The sequence below is a fragment of the Tachysurus vachellii genome, chromosome 10 (genome assembly GCF_030014155.1).
Source record: "Tachysurus vachellii isolate PV-2020 chromosome 10, HZAU_Pvac_v1, whole genome shotgun sequence".
Lineage (NCBI taxonomy): Eukaryota > Metazoa > Chordata > Actinopteri > Siluriformes > Bagridae > Tachysurus > Tachysurus vachellii.
Window position 1 is genome coordinate 4,862,419 of NC_083469.1, and position 10,000 is coordinate 4,872,418.

Sequence of the window (10,000 nt, forward strand, 5' to 3'; positions counted from 1 at the left end):
TATACTGGGAGATGAGGGGATTATTAACTGACACTATCTTAAGACTTGTGAACATAATAGTGCATCAAGTCCAGCAAGTACTGTATGATGCTCCCAAGAACTATTTCCGAGCATATTGTATTGATCTAGTGTATGAAAAGGTTGCATTACAGACTTTACTGAAGTTTTATTCAACATCTAATCTTTGATTACTCAAGAAAGGTCACTCATTAGATTTTTTCCACTTTTTCTCCTGAGGTGTGACCCTATACACTATGAACAGTCTGATTTTGTTTGTGTGTTTGTTTTCTCACAGGTCTGGGTTGTGGGCTTGTCTATGCAGCCACATTGACTATCGTCTGTCAGTATTTTGATAAGAGGCGTGGCCTTGCCTTGGGCATCGTTACCACAGGTAAATAGCCCTCCTTCTTCAAACAGTTAGATAATAAATTGGAAATATACAGTTGTGTACAAACGTTTGTATACTGTACCTTTGGAGAATTTGTAAGATGTGTACCATTTATTTTTTTTTTTTTTAGAAAACATGAGTAAGAAGGCAAAACAAATGAATTTTATTTCTTATAGGAGTCAAGGTAATATTTAAGGCATAACAGAATGGCACAATTATCAAACAAAAGATAACAAAAAAGAAAATAAGGAAATAATCCCTGTTCAAAAGTTTGCATTCCTGTAGTTCTTAATATCTTCTGTTGCCCCCTTTAGCATCAATGATGGCATGCAGTCTTTTGTAATAATTATGCATGAGGTCCTTAATTCTCTCAGGTGGTCTAGCTGCCCATTCATCTTGGCAATATGCCTCCAGTTCCTGTACATGTTTTGGTTGTCTTGCACAAACTGCCCGTTTAAGGGACTGTGATGGCCTCCAGAACTTCACTTTTGGCCACCTCAACCTTGCCTTGTGTTTTGGATCATTGTCATGTTGGAACATCCGAGAGCGTCTTATGTGCAGCTTTTGTGCTGTAGAATGCAAATTATCTGCCAGTATTTTCTGTTAACATGCTGCATTCATCTTGCCATCAATTTTTCCCTGTGCCACTGGAGCTCACACAGCTCCAGAACATAAGAGATCCACCATACAGTGGCGATGGAGTATTTTTCACCGTAGGCCTTGTTGACTCCTCTCCAAACATAGTGTTTATGGTTGTAACTATAGTTCAGTTGTGGTCTTATCACGCCACATGACTGCTCCAGAAGCTGTGAGGCTTGTCTAGGTTCTGTCTGGTGTACTGAAGGAGGGCCTGTTTGTGGCATGAGCGCAGTAACGGCTTTCTCCTGGCAACTCGACCGTGCAGGTCATTTGTGTTCAAGTGCTTCCTTATTGTGCTCCTTGAAATAACAACACCACTTTTTTCCAGAGCAGCCTGTATTTCTCTTGAAGTTGTTTGTGGGTTTTCCTTTGCATCACAAATAATTATTCAGAGGAACTTCATTAACAAAAATAACAGGACAGTTAGGGGCATGATGAGGTTTCTGTTTCACGGCTCATCCAACAATGGTTAATCTTAGACGGTGCTCACAGGGCCAGCTTCATAACTACAAGGAGATGTTTAATCTAGACTCCATTCTTGTTGATCACCAATTTCTTTTCAAGACACCTGCATATGTAGTTTCTGGGATCCCCGCAAGGCCAAATTCTGAGACCTAATTCCCTCCTGGCCCATGCTCTGTCACTGAACCACTCCATCTCCAGTCAGGTAGATAGCGATATTGCGGTTACATCTATGATTACATTAGGCAGCACTTTTGTTGATCCTGTTCCTCAGGCTGCATACCTGGCAACTCTGTGAAGCACATGTACAGCTGTTTTCTGACATCCCTTCAAGGCCATGGTCAATGCCTACTATGCTGACCTGTATATTCTGCCATGTTCTGGCAGACGTCTAGGTTTCTCAGGTCTTTGGGGTCTCTACAGCGCCAACATTACTGCTTGAAGTTGATCATGACATCAAGCAGCACTCTGTGCATCCTCTGGTACCAGTCCTACACCTTAGGCCACACTATTAGCTCCTGTTCCATCACTGGTCTCCATCACTGGCCGACTGCTTCTTTTTGGAAGTTTTTGTCCTCGTACCTAAGAAGTTATTTGAAGAATACTGTCAAAAGGCTTATTAAGATAGACTCTGTATTTCACTTCTCTGGATCTGGAAGTTTTATATCGTCCTGTTCATGTAGACAGTCACTGGTCCACTGAACAGAATGTATCCTTATGAATCTTGTGAATGTATACATATGAATGTATCCTTATGGATCCACACAAGGCCATCCTTAAAAATATTCTTGTTTGCCGTAACCCGACCGACTCTGTCAATTTAGGACCGACTCAATTATTTATTTATTTATTTGCGTTAAGTCCGACCGACTTGCAGGTTGTAAATTTGCGTTAAGCCCGACCTTTTTTTTTTTTTTACTCTTCAAACAACTAATACAAAAGCAATAAAATAATATTAACGGGTTCAGGCACCATAATACATCTAAAAAATTCATTAAAACAGCTCGACACCGCTTTAACTTGGCACGAAGTTCTGGAAAAACTGTGTCCAGCATCAAAATAAGGTTTGCAATGATGCGCCCGAAGGCACGGGTTGAAGACCCGGTCAGTGATGTCACGATATGCTAATTTGTTTAAAGTCATACCTACGTACTGTAATCACCATCACCAAAATTGACCCGAACTCTATCTGATGGATTTATCCTGTTTGCTTTCTTGATTTATTGTACCACATGCTTTAATAACATGCAATCTTTTGTAGGCTTTGTACTATAATCATATGTGAGTGTTGTTTTCAGGAACCAGCGTGGGCGGCTTTATCTACGCTTCTATGCAAAACAAGCTGATTGAGCAGTATGGATTAGATGGGTGTCTACTCATTGTTGGTGGTCTAGCACTAAACCTGCTTGTATGTGCTGGACCCATGCGACCTTTGAATCTTCCTGGCTACTACATCGAAGAGAAGGCCACCCTGAAGAGTACACAGGAGCCTATTTGTGACAAAGAACTTGAGACAGAGTCATCATTGGAACATCAGACGCTGGTACGCATCATAAAAAAGCGCCTCCAGCCACACACCCAGTACATATATGTCATGTGTGAGTGCTTGCGAGAGCCCTCGTTTGTAGCACTCTGCATCTCCATCTTCCTGTACAGTCTAGGAGGAATTGCTCCAGTACTCTTCATAGAAGACGTGGCTCAGAGTGAGGGCCTCCTCGAGCACGTTTCAAACATTCCTCTCGTCTCAATCACGACTGCTGCAGCCGGAGTGGGCAAGCTGGCACTGGGCATGCTGGCAGACATGAGCTGGGTGAACAGCTTGCAACTCTATGCCATGACGGTGACTGCACTGGGTGCCACTTTGCTAGTGGTACCCATGTGGAAGAGTTATGCTGGGCTTCAGGTACTCTCGGCTTCCATCGGCTTCTTTTCAGGCAACTGGTCAATTACATCCTACGTCACCACACGCCTCGTGGGCATCGAGCGTCTTGGCCAGGCACACGGGCTCCTCATGTGCTTCGGTGGCTTTGGAATCATTCTGGGACCTCCTGTCGTAGGTGTGGAGGAGCACAGCTCAAACACACACATACTAATTCCCAACCATTCACCTCTTTATCTTGTACATGATAGAAGAGACTATCTAGTAAGGAAGGGCTTTTTTTACATGGAAGAAAATTCATTGTTCGGTTATTTATTCATCTATGTTCAGCAATTGAATTACTTTAGTGGGGGTCATGGCAGATCTGGAGTCTGTTGTCTGAAGACAGACAGAAAACAGAATGGGATACACCCTGGAGGGAATTCCAGACAACGCAAACACATTCAAACACTAATTCAGGCAATTTAGCATGATCAGTCAACCTATGGTCGGTAGTTGTGAGGTCAGAGAAAACCACAGAACCCTGCGGAAACTAAACCTCGAGAGAACGAGAGAACGAGAGAACCTTTCTGTGAGGTTGCAAGGCTATATACTAGAGATGGGGGACTCGAGTCACTTGACTCGAGTCAGACTTAAGTCGCAAATTTGAGACTTGAGACTTAATTGTCAAATATTATAAAAAGACTCGACTTGACTTCGACTTGACATTCATGACGTGAGACTTGACTCGGACTTGAGTTAAATGATTCAGAGATGGGGGACTCGACTTGACTCGAGTCAGACTTAAGTCGCAAATTTGAGACTTGAGACTTAATTGTCAAATATTATAAAAAGACTAGACTTGACTTGGACTTGACATTCATGACTTGAGACTTACTTGTGACTTGCACACGTGTGACTTACTCCCACCTCTGCTATATACTTTCATACTGCAAGCAAACATGCCTCTGTCTCTCAGAGCTAATGCTTGTCCAACACAAATTGCACCATTTCAAAGTCGAGAACTCGCTTTGCTACATAGGCCTATGGTTTTCCTCTGACTTTACTCTGAGAAGCAATGATATAGTTGATCACAGAGCAAGAATTGTGCAAACGGGATATTCAGAATATTTCAGATACTTATCAAATATTTCAAACCTCATCTTATTTTAACTAAAATCTTGTGTTTGTTTTGATATCTCTAAAAAAATGGTTGCATAGTATTGGTAGTAGGTGTAGACCTACTACTGCTGCTGTATATCTGTGTGGGATAATTACTAAATACTGAGAATGCTGAGTGTGTACTCTAATTTCAATGAACATGCTGCTATTCTCTGGACTTCAGAACTCATGTAGACTCTCTCTTCTCTGCCGTAGGATCGTTCTTCGATTGGACGCAGTCGTATGACCTGGCGTTTTACTTTGCCGGGTGCTGTTTGGTAGCTGGTGGTACTGTTCCCTTCCTCGTAGCCTTGTTCTTTAGGAATACAGCCATCAAAGCGAGAGGTGTTTTGGGTGACCTTGATGGTGACCTTGAACCAGAAGTCAAGAACTTGTCTGAATGTAACACGGTCACTTCTGTGGAATAAGGACTGTGTCTGACCAAGCTAGGGATGAAGAACTAGCCTCCCTTACGTCTGCCTTACGTCTCGAGTGATGACCGCAGTCCAGCTGACGGCCGAAAGCACACGCGCATTCTGCAACATGAAACGGTTTGTCGTACCTGGGACGGGTTTGTGGTCTAAACGGTATGATGTAAAGTTAAAATCTGTCTCAAATCACATACTCCTACACTAGGAGTAGAAAATAGAATGTCTCAAAATAGTATAGGTTCTATAGGCATGTATGATTTTACCATTTAGTGCACTAGTATGCTGTAGATTTTGGACATAACTAAGCAAACTAACCTAGCTGCCTTTTCCCTGCAGTAGCAATGCCGTTTGCAGATATGAAGCAAAGGAGCGGAAGTTTAATATACTTTGTTTGCATTGTTTGTGTCTTATCAACTACACTGCTTTGTTCGACCAAAGAGCCAATCAGAGATATCTTTCTCCTGCAGCGCTGATTCAACCTGCTCAACAGGTGCCTCTATACTTTTATTCATTTCTTCTGTATTTAGTTGCGTCCCAGATGATATACTACACACTATGCACTTGAACTACGCACCATGTACACTAACGTTTAGTGCACGAAGGTTAGAAGAGTTGTATCTCTCAAAGGACTTGTTACTAACAATGCTTTACTAACCAGAAGTGTAAGCTGTGTCCCAGTCGATGCCAAATGACTTCAAACACATGTAACACAACGTCGCTAGCTTTAGCATTTAGAATGCGCTGATTTTGTCAGTTGAAGTGTCGAACAATAAATCACACAATTACGGAAGCTAATTGAATCGAAACACCTCAGTAAGACGTCTCGTCCACCTGAGTGTTGTCGGTCATCTGGGAGCAAACACCATCCACCCCCACCCCCCTCTGTCCCTCTTCTGCTTTTACATAAGCAAAGCTGAGATTGTACGAAGTGTCCAACCTTCACACTTTGCTTTTTTTAATTGATTAAGTGCATGATCTGGCTTCTTAACATGTACTTCGTCTTCTTCTTGACTCACTATTTAAACTTCTCAACAGCACAGTGCATAAGTATACGATTTAAAACGTACCTTTTCCTGTTATTGTTTCTTTCTTTTTAACTTTTTCCTTTTTTTTACCCCGTAGCAAATGCTAGACAGTTAGGCATTTTTGTTTTTCGATGTGTTAAAATTCTTAGTCATCATGCTTGATTTTTTAATGTCTGTATATTACATATTTTATATCAAATATAATTTTTTGACTATAAATATTTTTACTGTGTTATGGATACTGAAAAATAAGGATTTTTTTTTGTTTCCTTTGGAAGTGGGTAGGATTTGTCAAAATTCCTTTGGCAGTTTCCAAAGAAAATCTCACTAATTCTACATACTCCAAAGGAATCCTGAACTATCCTGACTACTCCCAAAGGAATTTTGACAAATCCCACCCATTTTCATAGGTAGTAGGCAAGACTGGTCTGCATGTCATTGGGAAAGGATGGGATTAGTCATAATTCTTTTGAAAATGGTTGGGATTGGTCAGAATTCCTACCAAGAAGGTATTCTGACCAATCCCAACCATTTTCAATAGAATGCCAAATGACTTCAAACACATGCAACACAACGTCTCTAGCTTTAGCATTTTCAATACGTTGATACGCAGCAATTTAATTTTTTTATGCATGCATGTTTAGAAAAATTTCACTTTCAGTTCAAAATGATTTATGTCTGTCTTCATTAATCTTTCTTAACTACCTCTCTTAAATGCTAGGTATCATAGTACAATTGTCAGTTTTTTTTAACAAATTAAAAAAAAAGGAGAGCTACCTTCTGCTATATTTTTCATTCTAAATCCAAAGCTTAGGGAGATTAGGTTTCTATTCTCAGGGTGTACATCTCATACTTTTTTTATATTAAAACAAAAGTGTATTTTGTAATGTTTTCAGAAATGTTCAGAAACGATGGGTTAGAATTCTCTTATTACAAAATAAAGCTTCAAGGGACGGGTTAGAGGGTCGGATCGTGTGTTCCCTTTAAAATATCAACACTGATGTCTTTAGTTTGTAATATATCTTGCACCTAAAACTGTGTTTTTCATACTTTTACTGAAGCACATCCACCAGCTCAAACATGACCAAATAAAAATTATTTTAAATAAGAAACAGCACAGACAAAAGCTATAAATTTACAGGCTGGTCCCTGGCTGGGTTATTTATTGTATCTTTATTTTTTTAATACTACTTTTAGTATGCACTGCATGTTAAAGCATGTAGGTCAAAATAACAATTTTTCAAGTTATTATTATTATTATTATTATTATTATTATTATTATTATTATTATTATTATTATTATAGTTTTTTCTGTTTTTGAAGGATTTTACTAAGTGAACAGTAAAGACTGAATGTTTATCCACCTAACACTGGCATTTTGAACAATTCCTCTATTTTTCTTTTTGCATATATGTGACTTGTACGTTTATCATTTTTTTAAGAAACATACTAATAAAAAAAGTTGGTCAAAAATAAACCTCTCTCTAACATTATTTTATGGCTTAAAACAATAAGAAAGCTCTCTTAGTGTGTAAAAGCTTTACAAACTTTAATAGCCCCTGTACTGTTAATGCAGCGACACTAATATTCTATAATAGTCTAACTGTAAGTCCTAATAAAGAGCACACTGAATGTTATTGCGTAGCTTGGCTTGGATTTTACTGTTGATGATCTTGTGTGAAAATGTTGCACCGTATTAGAACCCGATGCGTTGATAGAAATACTTTAAAGAGCGAACAGATTAATAAATTATTTAATTTAATTTTAATTCATTTTCTTTTCTTTTTTATTTCATTTCATTTTTAGTTATTTTATTTTATTTTTTATTTCATTTCATTTTTAGTTATTTTATTTTTTTATTATTTCATTCATTCATTTTCTACCGCTTATCCGAACTACCTCGGGTCACAGGGAGCCTGTGCCTATCTCAGGCGTCATTGGGCATCAAGGCAGGATACACCCTGGACGGAGTACCAACCCATCGCAGGGCACACACACACACTCTCATTCACTCACGCAATCACACACTACGGACAATTATTCCAGAGATGCCAATCAACCTATCATGCATGTCTTTGTACCGGGGGAGGAAACCGGAGTACCCGGAGGAAACCCCCGAGGCACGGGGAGAACATGCAAACTCCACACACACAAGGTGGAGGCAGGAATCGAACCCCCAACCCTGGAGGTGTGAGGCGAACGTGCTAACCACTAAGCCACCGTGCCCACCCTTAATTTAGATTTCTTGTATTTAATTTTATTGTATTTTATTGTGTGTTTTTATTTTTTCTTTTCTTTTATTTAATCTTTATTTAATTTAGATTTATTTTATTTTATTTTAATTTCATTTCATTTTTTTAATTTAATTTAATTTAATTTTATTGTATTTTATTTCGACACCACCATTTGAATGTACGTTTTTGTTTTATTCTTTAATTCCCATCAACCGGAAGTGAGGCAACCGGCGTCTCCAAGCGGTACACCTGTAACCATGACAACCACAACGCGACACAGTTTTGATTAGCGGATTGTAAACAAACGGTGCAGCGTCGAATTTACAGTTAGCCGCGAATATACAGCTGTGTATTAAAGTCGTGTTCAAATATATTTATGTATACGACTTGTAATGTGTGTTTTTTCCCGCTGAATAAGGAGCTTACAGGTGGAAAGTGTTCAAAGTTCTTCAAGCAAGAAGACAGAGCTAGCGTTGCTAACGTTGCTAAGCTAGCTGACTAGCTAAGAGCTTTGATAGGAAAGTAACCTGCAGTGGAATGTAGCTGAGATTAAAATGGGAGCAAACGGCTCCATATCACTATGTGTGAGTACTTATTATAGTTCCATAACTCTTCATTTAATGCAGTACACTTGTCACTATGCATTGTCACAAAGCAGCTTAACATGATGTTAAGAAGAACCCAGAGGGGACCTGAGGATACATCATGAGGACATTATATTTATTGCACTCCAGGTTTCATCACCTGACATCTCATCTGCTTTCGAATCTAAATGAGCAGAAATCTCTCTAGTAGAAAACCTTTGCTGATGAGTGGAGTTTATTAGAAGAGCGATGGGGACTAAATCTGGAATGAGATGTTTAGCAATCACATACGTCAGAGATGATCACTTCCATATCGCTTTAGGAGGAACGGAAGCACGGATTATGAACGTAGAATAAGAGCTATGGTTGTACTAACTAAGAGTCAAGCGATTGCTATTGTTTTGTGTTTTATTTCTGCATATTGTGCTGAACCCTAGAGAGACCCAGCATCGGTGAAGGTGCTGAAACGACAGACTCGTGTGGAACCCGAGCAACAGACTCAGGACACTCAGGATGTACTCGGTGGGTCTCCGAGGCGTCTGAGAGATTCTGAGCAGATACAGCACGGAGTCCCTCTGGTGCTCAAGAGCATGGTGGAGGCTTTGGAGAAATCTGGTCAGTAAGAGTCAAAGTTAATCGAGTTCTTGTTAGGGCTACTTATGTAGGCTGTAGAGATATGGTTGAAAAACGTGCTGCGTGATCAAGCTGCCTTGATGCACTCCCTTTGTGTGTTTGTGTGTGTGTGTGTGTCTAGGTATGAAGCAGATCGGCATTTTCAGAGTGTGTGGCTCTGCTCCACGATGCAGGACATTGCGTGTGTGTCTGGACAACGGTGAGTGTGTGCATCTAGAGAGTGAGGACGTGCCATCAGTTGCTGCTCTGCTCAAGCAGTATCTACGAGAACTGCCGAATGGACTCGTACCACACACACACTGCAAGCGCATGCAGCAGGCGCTCATTGGTACACACATCACACACTTGCAGTATTCTCCGTAGTAAAAATGTAAACACACACCGAGAACAAACAGCAAGGGCTCATGAGAGTATACACACACGCACACAGAGCATTATCGTGCAGCAAATGCACACACAAACAGCAAATGTATGCAGCAAGTGCTCATGGGTGTACACACACACACACACACACACACACGTATTCTCGTGCAGCAAATATGTACACACTCAGAAAGCACATATAGCAGCTGCTCATGGGTTCTG

General features: G+C 40.2%; 2 protein-coding genes across 4 annotated transcripts in view; both read left to right on the forward strand.

Moving 5' to 3' along the window:
• The window catches only part of slc16a9a (solute carrier family 16 member 9a), a 12,509-nt gene extending 5,348 nt beyond the window's left edge, over positions 1-7,161 (forward strand). For 2 of the 3 annotated variants that reach the window (XM_060879974.1, XM_060879973.1), the window contains exons 4-5: positions 296-391; positions 2,788-3,938. In XM_060879974.1, the coding sequence (XP_060735957.1) occupies positions 296-391; positions 2,788-3,836 (1,145 nt within the window). In that variant the 3' untranslated portion in view covers positions 3,837-3,938. Of the gene's footprint in view, positions 1-295; positions 392-2,787; positions 3,939-4,724 lie in introns of those variants that run through there. The other variant, XM_060879975.1, reaches the window with a different exon arrangement.
• A 1,301-nt stretch (positions 7,162-8,462) lies between these two features.
• LOC132851993 (protein FAM13A-like) overlaps positions 8,463-10,000 on the forward strand; it is a 10,418-nt gene continuing 8,880 nt past the window's right edge. The window contains exons 1-3 of the mRNA XM_060878982.1: positions 8,463-8,782; positions 9,220-9,397; positions 9,537-9,743. Coding sequence (XP_060734965.1) covers positions 8,753-8,782; positions 9,220-9,397; positions 9,537-9,743 — 415 coding nt within the window. The 5' untranslated portion in view covers positions 8,463-8,752. The remainder of the gene's footprint in view (positions 8,783-9,219; positions 9,398-9,536; positions 9,744-10,000) is intronic.